General features: G+C 39.7%; 1 protein-coding gene across 4 annotated transcripts in view; it reads left to right on the top strand.

Annotated features, from left to right (window-relative positions):
- Positions 1-20,344, top strand: part of nrg2b (neuregulin 2b) — a 56,465-nt gene that overhangs the window by 9,367 nt on the left and 26,754 nt on the right. For all 4 annotated transcript variants that reach the window (XM_034599075.1, XM_034599074.1, XM_034599073.1 and 1 more), the window contains exon 2: positions 19,133-19,295. In XM_034599075.1, the coding sequence (XP_034454966.1) occupies positions 19,133-19,295 (163 nt within the window). The remainder of the gene's footprint in view (positions 1-19,132; positions 19,296-20,344) is intronic.

Below are 20,344 nucleotides of genomic sequence, written 5' to 3'. Positions count from 1 at the left end.
ACGGACAGATTTCTGGAATTATGAACTGTCAGTGTGAAACAAAAAAAAATAGTTTGTTTTATTTGTTAGCTTTGTGGGATGGCATGTTTTTTCACTTTGTCCAGCTTTGTGTATACCTCCGTTTCCCGTTTAAATGCCAACCTGGGCTAACCATGTCTTGTCAGCACTGGTATTCAAATAAGACGGGTATCAATCTTGTCTCACTTTCTGAAAGACAGTGAAGGAGCATATATCCAAAATTATGGAACTGTATCTTTGAAATTACCATTTTAGGTAATTGCTGTCTATGACATTGATCTCAGAACCCTCACAATGCTCAATGCTTGTTTTTGCTGAAAGAGAATATATGCACCTAAATATGAGATTGCGGGCCAAATCTGTTAAGTACTCTTTGTATGTGGAGTGTAATTTTGGGTCGTGCACATGCATGTGAGACTATGTTGACTGACTAAAATAAGACTTTGTTTGCATGTGTGTGTAACATCAGCAGTATAACCTCTCTGAGCGTGCACTGCGGTCTCTCAGCTCAGGCTTACGTTGGTGTGTACAGCAGCTGGAGGGCAGAACCACTGTGGCATTGATCTCCAAATCCCAGAATTAGGAGATTTTCTTTGCTCTGGGGCAACACATCAAAACAACAGGAAACATATCCTTGGCCACACCCTTGAATAAGTCGTTAAACCATCCTGGTGAAGTCATGCTTTCATTATGGTTTTCTGTGGTGTCACCACAGTTGTCAGGGAAGGTGGTAGAGAAGTAACAGAATCTGGGCTGTAGATTTCCTGGCTTCTTCTCTGCGTTAGGGTTGAGCGATGTCAATTTAAAACTCCTACAAGGAAATTTAAATTTTCCTTGATTTTTGCGCCCCTGTGCTGTCTGGGCCACGGTCCAGACAGCATGTGCATTTGTTTTGAAAGGAGTGAAATAAGACACACATGTAGTGAGGTCAGGACACATACCAAGAAAACACTGATCTACAGCAGCTCTCTTTAGATTGCTTTTGCTTCAATGATATAACGTGAAACAGGGACTGCATCTGTTTACATCCTCCTCTCAGACCACTGTCTCTTTCAGCTCCAAATGCAGACTGAAATTCCTGGGTGCAGGTACCAAAGTGATACAAGGGCGATTCAAAGATCAAAATACTCAACATATTCATGTAAAAATAAAGATGCATAAAATATGTATTCATTTCACTGTAAAGGCCATGTTTTTAGCCTCAATGTACGCTGTTATCCTCCTCCTAGTTACTGCTGATCTTGCTCATCTCATCTCACGAGAATTTGCGAGTTTCGCGAGAACTTGCAATAGCTGCAGTTACTGCAGCAGTAACTAGGATGAGGACATTTAGGCTAAAAACATGGTGTAAATGATGTCGTTTCGAGTAGAATTTGAATGTCGGGGCTCACTGACACTTTTAATTTTTTTAATTTTTTTAATCTTTTTCTTTTGTTTTACGTTTGAAGAAGTGGTCACTAGTTACTTAAATTGTATTGGATTTGGCTGCAACGCTGTTTACCCCTGAGACACCAAAAGTGTTTTGTGGACTCCAACACTTCACACACCCCTCCATCGGCATAGTGGCAAGTAGATAATGAATGAATTAACTATCCGTATAAGAATTATATGGGTAAATCTTTTCAAAATTCCTGAGAACTATATTAACATAACCTGCCAACCCACCCCTCCATCGGCATAGTGGTGAGCGTCCTGGAACTAGAAGTGGGCAGGGGTGGACAATGCCCACCCACATTTATACTCTGCCCACCCAATTAGTCAACTTTATTCTGGGCCTTTTGAATCTGCCAAGCACCTTTATTTCATTCACCCCGTCAGAATTTCCTGATTTCTGAATTGCTAGTTGGACATAGGGCCTGGTTTAAAAAAAACTATTCTCGATCTGATATCGATTCATAAAAAGAACGGATCGATCTTTTAATACAAACCTTTTCATGTTTGTGACCCCATTGTTTACATAAGAATTACACCAACATTTTAACGAGTTGTGTCTCATCTCCTCCTGGAGCGAGGCGGAGTGCACACGCGCACACACACAAACACACACAATCTCTCTATAGTTGTGACATTCATTGACATAATGCATTCCCTACCCCCTTACCCTAACCTAACCATCACAACAAAATGCCTAACCCTGACCTTAACCTAATTCTAACCCTAACCCTAAAACCAAGCATCAACCATCCATCAAACAGCCCATTCAATTTGTGAGGACCAGCCAATATTTCCTCATAACCATGGTTTTGAACCAAAAAATTGTCCCTCACTATAGATAGACATGCGCACACACACACACACACACACACACACACAATTTTTGTTTACAGAGCCAGAGAGTCCATTTTCTTATTGTACATATCAGATTGTATATTCTTGAGAATTAAAAGTCAATTGCTCTTTATAGGGGTTATTATTATCATGCTATAATATTATTATTATATCTCAGTGGTATGAAATGTTTTAAAAAAATCTCCCAACAAAATTAGTTTTCATGACAGGCCTACCTATTTTCAATAAAGCACCAAGTTAGAGGTTTCCTTGCACAGTTTACATCTTTAGGTTACTGAAAATGTCTTTCATACCCAAGCAAAATTGGTATTATACAATGAAATATCCTCAACTGAATCGATATTGAATCGAATCGGAAGTTGAAATCGAATCAAGACCATTGGAGTCGAATCGATTTGGGAAATTAGTGGCGATAGCCGGCCCTAGTTGGACAGTATAAGTATGAAAGACGCTGTTCCCTGTTGTCATTCTGCATGCAGAGCATTTGTAGACTTCACATGTGACAGTCTATTAGTATTATTATTAGTGTTCTTCTATGTTGTTGTTGCTGGTAGTTGTTTTATTTTACTAGATAAATAGCTAGCAAGCACAGCTACCTACTGTATTTAGCATTTGACAGATTGCTAACGTTTATCACTGCTCACTCAGTATAAAGCTAACATACTTGGTCAGATAGCACTCGACTTAAAGTTGTCATACACTGTTAATTGACATTCAATGCACTACTATGTAAATTCTTAAACATTACCACAATAATAATAATTATTATATACCATGGCTTAGTTGAATTTCCTACTGTGATGCATTCTTTAAAACTTGGAAAAACGCTCAACACTAAGTGCACTGTGTGAAAAGGTGCCCACCCCAAATTTCTAATTGCCCCCCCAGTCTGAGCAGTCTAGACCCAGGCCTGATGATGAGTAGATAATGAGTGAGTTTTTTATTTTTGGGTGAACTATCCCTTTAAACCAGAGTAGAGGTGAGACTTAGACTTATGAACATACTTTATGTTGACATGTGCATCCAGGGAGATTCACTGGTTGAATCAGCCGAGACTCTTATTGCGTGTGTGTGTGTGTGTGTGTGTGTGTGTGTGTGTGTGTGTGTGTGTGTGTGTGTGTGTGTTGCAAAAGGTATCGCACTTGTCCGTCTCATCCTTTTCCCCTCTTTGTGGCGTTATCTGTGTCTATTTCCGTGTGTCTCTCTCGTGTTCCTGCCTCCTTTTGTCTCTCTCACTGTCCTTGTCTCCTCAAAGCATTATACCTCTGTACACACACACACACACACACACACACACACACACACACACACACAGAGCCATGCCAGTTAGCTGTTGCTGTTGCTGCTGTGCTGCAGATGCCCCAGTGTGCTGTCATTAGCAGGGAGATCTGGAGCTGCTATAAATTATGCACACTGAATAACAGAAGGCTGAGGATTTCTCCCCTCTGCTGCCTCTATATATATATATATATATATATGGATGTGTGTGTGTGCGTGTGTTTGTTCGTTTATGTTCACCCAACATTATACTGATCAACTTTGCTTGTTGCCGTCTACTTTACTGCACTCTGTGCTTCAGCTTACTCACGACTGCGTGACTCTCGTACATGTCCTTCAGTTATGTAGCGTGTGTGAGAGAGAGTGTATATGTGTGTGTCCTCGCTTGTTAATAATGTATCAGCACTCATCTTTTCCAGCAGTCAGCCTTAGTAGAAAAGTCAGACACATGCATCTTAAAGGGACAAGGCTGGTGCCACATGGCTCAGTTTGTGAATGAGAGAAGTCTTTGTGTAACCCTGCTTGAACACACATGCACGCGCACACACACACTCACACATGCAGATATATAGCACACACCACCCACACACTCATGCGGCTGCTGCTGCACACACCTTCCTCACTGCATCAGCAAAGTGCCTGTTTCAGACAAGATGGATTGGACCGCTGCTCTCTGTGTTTTCAGTTAAGATTATATTTCCACAGGATTAGTTTAGACATCAAATTCAGAATGAAATAATTAGAAATGTTTATGCCAGCAACTTGTCAGTTGTTAGTCCAGATAAAATATCTGAAAAACTACTGTTTTGATTAATCTGAGGCATCAGACTCTTTTCTTGGAAAGCTGTTTTCATCTTTGGCATTCCTCTCCATAAGTATCCCTGCTGTGCCAGAATGTAGGGGTTTGGCATGCAGTCAGTGACCGCCTGATATTCATGAAGTTGTAAAATGACATTTTCAACTGTCACTCTGGGTGACACTTCATGAACAAGAACTGCACTCTCGCCTTCTGGTTGCTTTTGATCAAGGCATTGAACTCGTGAAATCTGTTTCACATGAACGTTGATCAGTAAAACACTATGGCTGTTTAATGTCCATCTAAACACGAGACATAGTTTGACTGAAACAGAGAAAAATGCTCTGCAGATATATTTTGGGCAAGTAATGGGTTAAAACATGCCTTAGGTTCTATAAAGCAGGCTATCTTTGGCTCACAAAGGTGGGCTATCTTTATCTCGCTTTGTTGTGGAGATCTTTGATGGTGACAAGTTGAGTATCTTCATCTGTCTTCCAGATGTCCTCCTCTGCCTTCCTGGATGTTATCTTGGAACTATTATAGGTGTGCGGCTGATAGTTTTGTATTTATGAGACAGTATGTTCATGCTGGCATCTTTTTATGCCTCAGTGTGTGCACATCTTGAACCGCACAGAAGTAGTTTGTATTTGTCTTTATGAGGTGGATTTTTCTGAAGGAGCCTTGTTCTCATTAATTGGGAAGATGCGGATAATGCTTTGCCCAATTCTAACATATTCAATGATATTTAAGCATTCCCTGTCAACATTCATCAAGATAGAAACGTTTTTTTATTAGTCTTGTGCTCAATTACGTTACAAATCCAACAACTCTAAAGATTGATGTTATCAAATTTCTATTTGGGTAAACTATTGTAGATTTGGTGCTGCATAGGACCAGAAGCTCTAAAACTATTACATACTATAACCTTTTTCTAATTTACATGTAGTTAGTCAAAAATAATGTGGCTTTGTAGTAAAAGTACATGACATGCTCCTTTTTTAGCCTCTAGACTAAAAATAAACTATTCTTCCAATCCCATCTGCCTTTGGGCAAGAGGCAGGGTACACCCTGGACAGGTCATCAGCGTATCACAGGGCCAACATACAGAGACAAACAACCATTCCTACAGTCAGTTTAGAGTTTACGATTAACCTAAGTCCAATCAGCATGTCTTTGGCTTGTGGGAGAGAGCCGAAGTGCCTACACAGAAAAAAAGGCAGTCAACACCACCACACCAACCTGCTGCCAGTCTATATATTTATATAAAAAAAAGACCAGAATCAAAATTACATTTAATCCAACTCTCAGTACTTTCCATTTTCTTCATCAAGTATGTTACACTCCATAAGGTTCCTCTTGAATATATGGGTCTTTTAACACAGCTTCAAATATATGATTTGTTTTTTTACAAGGCTCATAATTACTCAGGACGCAGGACGATGGATGTGAGATACTAAAATGGGTCAGTCAAAATAAACACATCAGTCAGTGTAATGCTGGAGCTCATTACTGTGTTTTTAATAGATTTTGGACAACAATGTCACACAGGTATAAACAATATCAATATCTATTTTAAATACACAGGCAATATTGCAATTAGTTAATTGCTGGTTTCATTATTTTCATGGGATTCGTTGATGAAATGTATGTAAAATATCACTGGATTGCCCGTTAATTATGTAAATGTTCAGTATTTTATGTAAACCATTTTGGCAGGTTATGTTAATATAGTTCTCAGGAATTTTGAAAAGATTTACCCATATAATTCTTATACGGATAGTTAATTCATTCATTATCTACTTGCCACTATGCCGATGGAGGGGTGTGTGAAGTGTTTGAGTCCACAAAGCACTTTTGGAGTCTCAGGGGTAAACAGCGTTGCATCCAAATCCAGTACAATTGAAGTAACTGGTGACTGATTCTTCAAACGTAAAATAACAACAGAAAAATTTAAATAAAATTTCGTCCATACTGCTCCTGTGGTGTCATTTAAGTGTCTGTAAGCCTTGACATTCTAATTTGGTGTAATTTACACGTTTTTAACTTAAATGTCCTCTGATATCCTCCTCTGGAGCCACGTTCACGTTCACACTGCACGTGCGTGGTAGAATCGCTACTTCCAGTAGCGTCCATTTAGGCTAAAAACATGGTGTAAATGACGCCGTTTCGTTTGGGTCCCCCAGTTACTTCACTTGTACTCAAACACTTCTCACCCACCTTTCCATCGGCACAGTGGTGAGTAGATAATGAGTTAATTTTCATTTTTCGGTGAACTATCCCTTTACGATGAGAACATGCTTAGAGAACTCATTACAAAGGGTAACATAGCTCAAGGTGCATGTGACAATTTATTCTGCTGTATTCAGGGTCGTAGTCCTTCCTCTCAGTGGCCCAGGACGTCAATACCTTTATTAACCTCATTCACTAAGGTCTACTGTCTGTCTTCATTAGTGTCAAACATTTATCTGCCATGTGTCACCTGGAAACCAGCGCATACTGTACATTTCAACTTTGAGTACAGATTTGTGCTTCCTCTGTTTGACTCCACGGCTCATCAGTATTTATATTATCTGTAATCATAATCATGTTGTACAATAAGCCAGAGTTGTCCGAGATAGACTGTGCTGGACGGAAATAGGAGGGTTGAGACAGAGTGCCATTATCTATTCTCTTGTTCCACCATATCATTCCGACTTTCATAAATTATTACTGAAAGCTGATCATTTTAATTAATTTTACAGTAGCTAACAATTGTAGCACCCCCAATTTCCTCTGAACAGGGTCGGGAGGAAGTCATAAGTCAAATAACTCAGTTCGTCTGTTCTTGAACTGTATTACGAAACCAGTCCTAAGCAAGATTTGAAAATTAAACATCTTATCAGCCTTGAGAAAATATATGGTCTTTTAATAAGCAAAAGAAAACAACAAAACACAGCTTATAACAGTGAGACACAAACTGTCTCTTCAGCAGCAGCAAATGAGCACTCTGTCCATTAAAACTTGGGCTCTCTCATAATATATCTTTTCTTTTGTTTGATTTATTGGTACAGAGCATCACAGGCTGAACAGCAGGAGGCAGTAATCAGTTTACTGACGTTACATTACAGGATCTTTGTGAAATCAGCTTCAAATATCAAAACTGGACATCCTGTCACTGCTATTTGGTGCAGATTTAATCCTCAATAAACCTTTTTCAGTGCATTTCGTTCATTTGAGTGGATAAGAGAAAGCCAGTGGGACTTCAATGCACAGTAGTGCCAGTCAAAGAAAAGGCCAAGAGGCTAGTGAGACTTCATTTTTCAGGAGACATTTCTGCTCCAGTGAACAAGAATGCAAACTAGAAATAAGTCGAACGCAAACATACGTACTGTACGACTGTACTAAGAGCATTTACCTTGAGATGAGCCCATTACCGTCCACAGGTGATTCCTCTCTTCGCACAGTTAGTATGTACATGTAGTGAAATTAAACTAGCCACACATGATTATTTGTGCAAAGCTGGCACACAGTTTATTGAGAAAACATAAGAAATTGAAAGTGACCTGATAGTTGAGGGGTGGATAAGCACTGATTTTGGACATTTTTGCAGCCACTGGATTTTATGTCATCTTTCTTTTGACAATTCTGTACTAAAGACACAAAATTCTCAAAATTGTCATAGAGAAAATAAAAAAGACAGACGCTTGTGCCATTAACTTAAAGCTAACGTGCCTTATACTTGCAAAGGAGTAAATCAAAGTAAGACAAGGTGGCAGTGTTCGCTTTGTGAAAGTAAAGGAATTGCTAGTCAAGACAATTAGCTATAGGCTAATTCAGATTTGACTTTTATTGGCTGGTATATATTTTGTAGAAAAGCTAGTAGACATGAAAAACGTTTGGAACGATGTCATTAAAAACCAATGTGTCTGTAGATATAATATATTTTTCGTAGTTGTGAGGAATGTGCAAACCCTCATTTCCAAATGGAGAGGGTTTTAGGGTCCAGGGGTGTATGAAGTAACTTCAGCCCCGAGCTGTGACGCCTCACATAAACATTTTTATTACAACTTTGAAATTATTTATGTAGCTCTGGCCATTTGATATGCCAGTTGTAATAACACAGTATAACACAGTAATTGCTGAGATCTCAGAATGCAGATGCATTGAAGCATCTCCTGGAATAGCATGCCTAATGGCAGGTAGACATTTGTCTGGCGTTTAGGAGTAGCAGGTACACATGAACTTTGTGGTCATTGTTACAATAGTAAACACACAGTTTAGCTTGTGTAATGATCACTGTTTGGTTCGGTGTGGGTTAAGTTTAGAGGTACTTCCTTCAGGACCCCTGTGATCGTGGTTGCAATAATTAAGCACACCATAAGGGTCCAGTCAGACATACGCACATGTTTCAGTGGCAAACCTTCACTGTAATCAGCTGCTGGCACAGTGGACCTCCAGGGTCTGTCCTAGGTCTGTGTGCTTGGTTTGGTTTTGGTAAGGATCCTGGCTGTAGCATTTATAACCAATGATATTATTTCTGTTCAAGTCCTCAGGAAAGGTTGTAAACAAATAGTTTTCATGAGTACAAACAACTGTGGAAAACATTTTCACAGTGTCCCAAGACAAATGGTGTGACCTTGGTGATGTTCTTTAACTGGTAGAAGGCCACCTCAGTTCAGTGTTTGGGGTCCAATCAGGTTCCTTTTGACCTTTTATGTGACAAGTATAAGTTTTTGTTTACATACAATAACTTTGTTTGTGTCTTATCTGTCATTTTATGCCGTCGTTGAACTGATATGAGGAATTCAGGCTGTTAACTGGGCTCTAATCATCAGATGAAGCGAAAATGTAGAGTTGCATGTCATCTGCGTAACAACAGAAACTCATCCTATGTTTTCAAATTAACTTAATGGAACCTAATGGCAGCATGTACAGTGAGAAAGAAAATAAGGCCATGGACTAAACCCTGCTGTACACTTCACAAATCAATCTCACCATAATTTATTTGTCTCAATGCTGCTGTAGGGCTTTTTTTTCCAACAGCATGTTGTGGCCTCTCAAAGGGGCATTGGGGCATCCCTCTTCTATAGAATATTTAGCTCCTCAAAGAGGACAGATGTGATCAATGCCTCAATCCTCTTATCAGGAGAATTTTGTCTAATTTACAAGCCTGCAGTCAATGGTGTATGTGCGTGGTGAGGGGGTGAGGTTGATGGGAGAGGTGAGAAATGGTTGGGTGAGGGGTGGAAGATAAGAGATTGTGGCGGGACAGTTGAGAGAGCAGGATGTATGGAAGTAGAAACGGAGGCAGATGTGAGACAGCTAGAGAGAGAGAGACAGTGAGAGATGAGAGAAAATGGATGGATTGTAAGGAGGCGAGACTTGAAAGACTGAAAGGGGGGAACAGGAAGAAAGAGAGAAAAAAAACAAAAAGATAAATGGAGGACAGGTGGGGAGCAGAATGACTTGCACATGACTCCCAGCCCTGAGAAAGAAAAACAGGAAGAAGAGAGAATGGAGAGACAGAGAGGATAGCTTTTCCCCACTGCTCTGCCCGCGAGCCCTTCATTAACTATTCATTACCAACTCTGCACATCCTCTATATCTATCTATCTATCTATCTATCTATCTATCTATCTATCTATCTATCTGTCTGTCTGTCTGTCTGTCTGTCTGTCTATCTATCTATCTATCTATCTATCTATCTATCTATCTATCTATCTATCTATCGAGCCATCTATCTATCTATCTATCTATCTATCTATCTATCTATCTATCTATCTATTTATTCAGTCAGTCGGTCAGTTTCTCACTGAATCTTTCTCTCACCCACTCCCTTCCCTCTGTATCTTACAAAAGTCTTGACTGTACATTTGTGAGTGGAAGACAGTCTCTCTCTGTGTGTGTGTGTGTGTGTGTGTGTGTGTGTGTGTGTCTGTGTCTGTGTGTCTGTGCATAGTTGTGTGTGTATGTGCATAGTTGTGTGTGTGTCTCTCTGAAAAAAACTGATTTCTGTTGAATCTGAGGGGTGTATTTTTACTTAAATAGATCTCACTGCAGCCAATACAACAAAGCACAACGCCAGCGATGAGAGACAAGGTCAAGTCAGGATGTGTGTGTATTTTGTATGTGTGTGCATGTGTGTTTGCATGCAACTACAAAAAAACTGAAAGTGGAGAAAGGGTTGATTTATTGAGAATCAGTCTATAAACCACACGCATAAACATCTACTCACATTCGTAGAGAATACATTTCTTCTTTAGATGTGTATATGATAAACACACACACACACACACACACACACACACACACACACACACACACACACACAGAGGGTTGCCCTGGGCTTGGTATTGCTGCTGTGCAGAGGTTAGCTGGTGATACTGCATGTAGGCCTGTTGTGGTTGCTATAATTTAACAACCAGTATTCATCTCTCTCGCTTTCTTTTCCATTTTCACCTTTTCCCTTTCTCTTTTTTTCTTTCTTTCTTACATTCACAAGCACACATTCTTTCTCTCTCTCCTACTCTTTCTCTATGTTATTTCCCCCTTTTCTTTCTGCCTTACATCCTCTCTCTCTCTATCTCCTGCTCCCTCCCTGGTTTCCATGGTGACAGCTGTGCGCTGCAGAAATCACACTGATCGGAGAATAAGATAGAAGGAGCTTCTCTCTTTTATACATGAACACACACGCAGGCAAGCTCTCTCTCTCTCTTTCTCTCTCTCTCTCTCTCTCTCTCACACAGACATACACACACACACACACACATACACACACACACACATACACACACAACAGACATATTACACACAGTGTGTGTGTAGATTCCTCCATTATGACACACATACACACAAACCAGTTTCCTCTCACATGTCTTTGTACATTTTATGAATGTACTGTGCTCCTTTGCTCACTGTCTCACTAGTCTGTCAGCTGATGCAGTCAAACACACAAACTCTCACACACACACACACACACACACACACACACACACACACACACACACTGGCCAGGCCATGTGTGCAGGCATGTTGCCGGCCATGCCTTCCAGAGTGCCACCTGTCTGTGAACACACCTAAATGGTTTGGCTTCCATATCAACCTCGGTTATTGGATCATGCTTAGCAAGAAATTAGATCAGTTTTGTTCATGAATGCTTTTCTGGACAGAGAGAGAGAGAGCGAAAGAGCGAGAGAGAGAGAGAGAGGCGAGAGGAGAGAGGGGAGGGAGCATCAGCTGACCTTGAAAGAAGACCTCTTGATGGACAGCTGATGGGAGCGCTGGTCACATGTGATTGGCCAGTGGAACAGGCTGGTCACAGGCTATTGGCCAGACACTGCTGTCCATTTGTGGCTCCCCTCCTGCCCCCCAACCCCACCCACCTATCTGTGCTCTCACTGAGGAATTCTCCCATCACTCAGTGATACAGAAGGCTTGGATCAGCAACTTACACTCACGCATGCACGTTGGCACGCACACACAAACAAACACACACATATCAATCAGTGCAGACAGTAAAATGCACGTGTGCACATTTGTGCGTCATACATGTTCTCATGCACATCCTCAGTGCTATGGAAAATCTGTGCGTGTGTGTTTGTGTATGTGTAAATTGCAGCTGCAGAATTAGACTTGTTATGGTTGGTATGGCTGTGCTGTGTGGGATGTGTGAATCTACTCTAATTGTATTTCTGCACATGTATTTCAGAAGCTCTCTCTCTCACGCTCTCTCTTCTTATGCACAACTGTTGTGCAGGCTTCTCTTTTTTAAATGTCTGCAGTCAAAAGATTTACCAAAAACTAAAGCTCAACCTCAAACACAACATTTCCAGATTTGAATTTATTTAACTTGTATTACAATATTTTCTTCTGTACTTGTTGGCAAGCAGTCTCGCTTTTGACGGAGCCCACAGGATTTATCACCTGACTTGGATGTTCTCCAGTCTGTTTACTAATAGGTTGACAGTTAAAAACTCTAAAAGTAAAAAAGAGTTTTCCTTTTTGGATGCTACAACTCAGCTAAGGCTGACATTAGATAGTAATACTTTTTGTTGCCAACCTTACTTGTCCTCTCAGAGTAATATGGACTCAAGTTTGACAGTCTTTTAAAGATTGTGCTGATACTATTTGTTATTGAAGAAGCTTGTCACTTTGCTCCAGCCAAATGTCTAGATTTTCATCCTGCAGAATTAGGGTATCCTAAAGTATCCTCCCAAAACCCTGCAGTGTTTATAAGTGGACAACAGTCAATTTGCATGAATGGTTTCCTTTTGCATTAGCCTGGAAATGAATAACAATAACATCTTTTAATAAAGTTTTTGTGTCTGGAATAAAATATTTCCATTCAATAAAGGGAGTATCAGATGTTATAAGATATTGGCACACTTTTTTAAACTAAAATTAGCAGGTATATGCGTTTTTTTAAAACCCAGGTAAACCCACTCAAATAGACGATTAACTCCTTTTCCATTGCAAGTAGAGGAGCTTGCCTTTTGTTTTTTCCCCCATGAGTCATGTCTGTAGATACAAAGAAAAATAATCGCTGTTGCACCTTGTTCCCAAAATGTAAAAACATGCCCGGAAGTTCAATGTGTATCATAACATTGCAACAGAAAATGTGTGGCATCAACATATGGTCTGTCCAAATAAAGTAGAAGAAGAGGAATTTAGCGCAGATGTAAGGTTTCCATAACTGCCAATTGGAGCCAGAGCTGATGAAGGATTTTTTCCCCTCTTGAATACATTCTCATTGCAGACTATATTAGGTTGTGTTAGTGGGAAAGGGGGTTCATATAGTCTTAATATGTGTTGGGTAATTTGGTAATGAATGCAGAGAAAATTAAGGTCTAAGCAATGAAGCAGGGTGGAAATGTGACTTATTTAAAACATAATTTGTCCTTTCGTCCAACATCCTTATGTCCCCTATAGGTGCTAATGTATTTCTGGCATAGAGAGAGGGGGTTTAAGACCTAATGGAGAACCCCTCACTGTAAATTCCTCCTCCTCAGCATTTGTGATTTGGTTTTGGAACATCAAGCAGCAACAGAGGAGGGAGCACAGAGGTTGTTGTTTATATGTTTTCCAGCTTGAACAATGAAAGATTCAATCATAAGAATCTACCTGTTATTTATGAATCATCACATCTAAAATAAGATCTTTGAAGGCCAGTATTGCTCAGTCATCTTTGAATTCTATTTGGAATAGAGTAGAAGCTGGTTAAAGATGAATCAAGTGTGATTAAAATACTGTAACCATACCATAAACAATTTAATCGTATCAATTATTACAAAGGACAAACTCAGAAGGACGTTTGAATTCCCAAAGTGACCTGAAGCATTCTATCGTATGCTTAAAATGAGTTCAAATCGAAGTGGGAATTTCAAGTGATTCAATCAATCCGACACTGTCACACCCATGAAATGTGGATGTCACATCTATGAAGGGTAATTTCCTTCTGGTTTTCAGCTAACGTTACCATGCTGATAAAAAAAAACCATGTTGCCTGAGGAGAGTGTCCCAGAGAGGGATGAGCTCATCGCTAACCAGGTTCACCACTCACAGCTGCTTCATCCTGACATTCACCACTCATTTCAACACTCACCTGCACAAAAGCCTGACACACTGTCTCACTTAAGACTCACTACGAGACAAATCTCATCTGGATGGTTGTCAAGTGGAGATTCTCTTAAAAATACAGCCTCATAAAATGTGCCAAATAATGATCTTCTATCTGCTAATTCCAGAAATCTGTCTGTTCATCTCTTCGGCGTCACACTTAAATGTGTATTGTTAAAGGAATAGTTCACCTGAAAAATGAAAATTCACTCATTATCTACTGGAGTTTCAGGGGTAAACAAAGTTTCAATTTAAGTAACTGGTGACCATGACTTCAAACGTAAAAAAACTGAAAGAAAACAGAAAATGCCTCCAAACTGCTTCTGTGGTGTCGTCCAAGTGTCTGTAAGCCCCGACATTCAAATTCGTCTTGAATCGGCATCATTTACACTGTAAACTGTTTTTAGCTTAAATGTACGCTACCTAAACTGAATGCAACCCCAGAGGAGGATATCAGAGGACATTTAGGATAAAAACATGGTGTTAATGACGCCGTTTCGAGACGAATTTGAATGCCGGGGCTTAGGGACTCTTGGATGACAACACAGGAACAGTATGGAGGCATTTTCAGTTTTTTTTTCTGTTGTTTTTTAAGTTTGAAGACGTGTCACCAGTTACTTCAATTGTATTGGATTTGGCTGCAACACTGTTTACTGCTGAGACTCCAAAAGTGTTTTGTGGACTCAAACACTCACCCCTCAATGGGCATAGTGGTGAGTTGATAATGAGTGAATTTTCATTTTTCAAGGATCTATCCCTTTAAGGGTGTAAGGGTAAGCAGCGTGTGTTGACAGGCGGTCCAAACTTACCCACCAGATGGTTTTGATTCTTTTATTTCACCATATCGGATTGACACAGACATTCAGGGATGTTGCGGATGCTGATCTCCATCATGGCAACAATGTTCTTAGAATCATTCCTTCTTTAGCAATTTGTCTACAAAGCACAGCATTCGTTTTCTTGCTGCATTGCTTAATATCTGGCTGAATTTTAGAGTATATGTTTGAAAAGTTTTGAACCTGGGTCTGAAGATTGTGTCGATTGCTGCAAGGAATAATTCTGAAGTAGCTCCAGATCATTAACACAGGCCAAGCAAACTACTTTTAGTTGAGAAACATCATTTCTAGGATGTTTGAATTTGCTTAATTTCAAGATCTACATGACACTATATCATGTCATGGTTGAGTTCAACAGTGAAAAAAGTAATGTTCTAGTTCTTACATGTTGAACCCAACTATAAACTATATCATGGGGAAACAAGCAAAGAAAATATGGCTCCCTGCTGTCTCTATCTTATATATCACTCCCTTTACTTCCATGTAAAATGCAACTTTTGGGAATTGTCTAAAGGAACTGAGAAATGTTGGAAATGAGCTGAATCCTTACTGCTGCAGAATATAAATGAGCGTTTCAACACTTAATCACTAAATGTGCTGATAATCACACACTGAAGACAGCTGAGGACCTCAGGGAGGATTTTATTTCATTGAAGGAATAGTTTGACATATTGGGAAATAGTCTTGCATATTACCTTTTTAGTTTTTTATTTGTTTTCACTTTTTCTTGATAAACTATTTATATTACACCCCAAGAAAAACACAATCTGTCCTTTTTACGTTCACATTTTGTGTGTATGAACAAATAAGAGAAAAGTTGTTACCTTTAGTGAGATTCAGATGTGTCAATATAGGTGGATTTTTGAACTTTTGACAGACGATAACAGTTTTTTCTTGCTTCTAGTCCTTATGGTGTTGCTAACAGAAGCTTGTCTTAGGCTGTGTACTTAATGCACAGAAGTGCTTGACTGAGTCTCTGGAAGCAAGCTAGCAAACAAAAATGTCGCACTAAACCTTTAAAGTTGACATAATCCTCAGCTGTGCAGAACTTCTGCATGTGTGACTGACCACTTGAGGTAGTGTGGAGAGATTGATTAATAGATTGACAGAAGGATTGGCTGTTATTTACACTGGATGTATGGACCAATTGGCCGTTCTCTCCTTCTCCCTCCGTGTGTCTTAACCTCCTACTCATGTGCGTGTGTTTTGCCAAGATTTCGAAAGATATTCCAATCTGTGGTGACCTAAATTTCATTTTAACACCTCACTCCCTTTCTCCCACACATATTTTAAAGAACTCCCTGCTTTCTGAGAATTCACAGCTCACATGCTGTTATTTTTTGTGTCTGCTTCGCCACAGTGAAATGATACAAATAAGTTAACAACTGGAGTGTATAAAGAGTGACTCTCTAGCTGTTTTACCAGTGATTTCTGAAGTGTTATATGGGGTTTGGCAAAGGCAGTATCTTTCCAAGACTTTTTTGTACAAACTTCCTTCTGTGTTATTTGTGTCCTGTTTCTTTTTTGGTTTGGTAGCATTTCTGGTTAATTAACTGTTGATTGTTTCTAATGTAATTACTGACGGTGAAGCACTTTGTAACTTTTGAAACATGCTATACAAACAAAGATTATTAATCTCCAAGATATTTTGTCATTGTAAGTATAAATGTCAAATCCGTGCTGCTAGAATTGGGCTAAAGTCGCCTCTTCCACAATGAAATCTCATCTCTTTTCCACATATGGTACATCGTTATTAGATTACAGTTCCCATGATTTCCTAAATGTCTCTTGCAAAATATCCAAAGCAAGATGCAGGATGAGAACAACGAGCAGGCTGCTGAATGTCCCATAGAAAACACTTTGTCCTGCCTGGTTTAAAAAGAGTAAAGTGCTGAGTTCTTCTATATTAGGGACCTAAAGGATCGTGTAACTCATGTAAAAAATGACAGAAAAGAAAACATAAATTGCGGCCAAACTGCTCCTGTGGTGTCATCCAAGTGTCCGTAAGCCCCGACATTCAAATTCGACTCGAAACAAAGTCATTTACACCATGTTTTTAGCCTAAATGACCTCTGTCATCCTGCCCCTGTGTGGCTTTGCTCAAAGCCACACATCATTGAATATGTTTTTTTAAATTGTTCCTTGTTCAAGCACATTGTGTTTATCAAAACATTCTGAATAAATTCATATTTATTGACAGTATTAATAGTAAGTGACTTGTTTACATCATGCCCCCCTGGATCTGCCCCTGGTGCAGCTTTAATGTCTTGATGTACATGAAGTACATATTTGGATGTACACCAGGAAGTGAATTATAATTCCCTTCCTGACTTAGTCCAAGGTATCTGGAGCCACATTCAAGAAAATACCAAAATAATCTGCAAATGATTCAAAAAATATTTGACGACAGTGACACTCCAGTGTTATTCATTATTAGCCAGAGGCCATGGAGAGAGAGAGAGAGAGCTTCTGGTGATGTTTAGATGATTTAGTTTGGTGTGACGTGGAATTATACATCAACAGTGTGTGTCAAGTCTGTGACAAGACTAAATCTTACAAAACATGAGAAATGGATTTAAGGATGTGCTGCTTGTTCTGCTGTGAGTCTAAAAATCATACCTAAATCCTACTTACATAACTGCAAGCTGTTTGGAGGGTGCTTCATGGAGGTTGTACTTTCTCACTCCACTGTTTGTATTTTAATGTCTTCACCGCAGACTTACACTTGTGTAATTGTCTGACTATACTACCTTGTCTGTGTGACTTAGCTCCAAGTCTACTTGTTGTTGTTGAAGATGCTATTTTTACTTAGTAGTGACTGATATATCCAACCTATGAAAATCATTTAAAATCAGCATTAGCCTGTGGTGGTCACTCCAACCAGCCATTAACACTTGTTTTGCACATAACTCTACATTTATCATGTCAAAAAAGTATGTCAAATTAGAGCAAGAGTACATGTACAGCTACACCCGTCTCATTTACTCATTTTCTGTAGCTTTTTTTGGCTCGAGCTCATACCTCCGCCAAGGCCCGATAGTCCCCTTGAATTCAAAGCTGCACCAGGTTTCACACACTCATCAGATCCCTAAGTATGCCAGATTTTTTCAAGATCTATGAATTATTCCCTGAGAGATCAGTGAATATGTTGAAAAACGCACCACAATGTTAAAGACATAAAAAACCCTGATCCGGATCTGCACCAAAATTTAATGAGTTCTTCAGTGACCCATACCACAGTTTCATGGAATTCCATTCAGTTGGTTCTGTGTAATCCTGCTTACAAACAAACCAACCAACAAACAAAATGTTTGTTGCTTTGACGGAGGTCACAATGTCCACAACACCAGACCTTTCCGAAGTGCTGAAAATAACTTTGCACAGAAATTCAGAGGTTTTTAGCCGGGGTCGTGGCTCACTGGAGTAAGATGTCCAATTGCCATGTCCTCTGCTCATTTGTACCATGCTAGATATATGTCTTGAATGTTTTGCACAGTATGAGAGGAAGACATGGATGAATTTGGAGTTTAGAGTTTTTCATGGGACTGGCATTCACAGTATTCAACGGCTAGTATGTTGTGTATAACCTGCAGGAGTTATGAGACACACACAGGGATACAGACCTACAGTGTCTTAGATAAATGCATGAAGGAGTAGATGGAAGATGCAGCAGTGCTGCAAGGAGCTGTGGGCCTATACAACAGTAGACTCACAGTTGATCAGGCGTGTCCTATCACTACAACACTGTGTGTGTGTGTGTGTGTGTGTGTGTGTGTGTGTGTGTGTGTGTGTGTGTGTGTGTGTGTGTGTGTGTGTGTGTGTGTGTAAATGGTACTAGATGGTGCTGACTGGTCTCTTTGCTTTAGCTTCTCTGTTGCCTACACTTGTGTCAGTGATGCAGTGTGTTATAGTTGAGAGTGAAAACTCTCCTGAGACTGATGAAGCACATGTACACACACACACACACATACAGACACACACTTTCGTACGTCTTTGTTTTTCGAGAGAGAGAGAGAAATATTATTCATTTTCCTCTGTTCTTCTCTTGTGGACTCTGACCTGGTGCATCAGGTTTTGACCTCAACATCTGAACCCTCACAAACAGATTTTCATCAGCCACACACATAAATGCATACATAAACACACACACACACACGTTCACAGACACGTAAATGGATAGATCAATTTAATGTCTTTAGTTAGTTTCAATAATGCAGGCTTTGATTTCCTTTCTCTGCTTCCTTCCCCTCCCGCTCTCTAACTGTCTCTCTTTCTCAATCTGTGTCTCTGCCTCTCTTTCCCTATCTTTATCTCTCTCCAGCCTCTGCTCCTAAGCTGCGGCTGATGCGAGGCCAATCTCTGATGGAAGGGGACAAGCTGTACTTGAAGTGCGAGGCATCGGGGAATCCCAGCCCTTCCTTCCGCTGGTACAAAGATGGACACGAGCTTCAAAAAGGCAGAGACCTCAAAATAAAGACAAACAAGTGAGTTTATCGAATTGAATATACCTCTGATTATTCAGCCTCCACAATTTCATGGACAAAAAAAATCAAAATTTTAAAATCCAGACAAAAAATAATCTGCTTGTTGCAGTGGTTCCTGGTATGCAGCTCTGTTTTAGTGACACTGGGCAACTTCATATTCTGTACTCAAACTGTGGCCCTGTTAGAAAACATGACTTATACCTCCTGTTTGCTCAACTTCAATAAATCTACAATGAGTACACAAATTACCAACCTGTAACCAGAGTCACAACTCCACATCAATGTGTCTCATGTGTCTGCTGGATGTGAAACTTACAACCATATAAGGTGACAGTTTACAACTGCAACTCTATTTGTCAGTCGATGAGTATGATATTTGGTCATTATGATGAGGTTGTTACAACATTGATTTGAAAAGTTATACATTGTTACATAGCCATTACAATATTGATTGAGTGTATTTTGAGAATTACATTACAAAGAGCCAATATCACCAAGGCTGATTGACCACTTTATCACATTATTGCATATTACGATTTTCTGCAAACTGCTTAAAAATCGAATTTCACTTGGTCATAGATACTTGCACATTTTTATCAACCTTTCTGCATTTTTTCTTTATAAATTCACAAAAATGACAATAAACGTCCTATCTCAGAATGTATAGGAAAGCAACAAATCAAATCCTCTGCAGTTAACAGGTTGTTCCTTGGCCTATACCCCACCCTTCCCGCGAGTTACAAGAAAATCGGTTCAGTATTTTTTGCGTAAGACAGACAAATAGCAAAGAAAACATAATATCCTTGGTAGAAGTAATAAAGCACAGATTTTTTTAGTACAGGTTATGTAAATACAACACCCACACACGTCAAATGTACGTTAATAAAGTCATTTTTGCTGTGATCACTCCTGTTCGTTGTGGCTATGAAGCGATACCTTCCTGGAACAGCCACACTGTAAGAGATAAGGGCCAAAATCCTCAGTCCCCCTTCGGCATAGAAAAAACATTGTAAAGTTCAGTCAGAGCTAATATTAGCCAGTCTGAGTAA

The sequence above is a fragment of the Hippoglossus hippoglossus genome, chromosome 10, assembly GCF_009819705.1.
Source record: "Hippoglossus hippoglossus isolate fHipHip1 chromosome 10, fHipHip1.pri, whole genome shotgun sequence".
Lineage (NCBI taxonomy): Eukaryota > Metazoa > Chordata > Actinopteri > Pleuronectiformes > Pleuronectidae > Hippoglossus > Hippoglossus hippoglossus.
The sequence above is the reverse complement of the archived record's forward strand: the minus strand, read 5'-3'. Positions and strand labels throughout refer to the sequence as shown.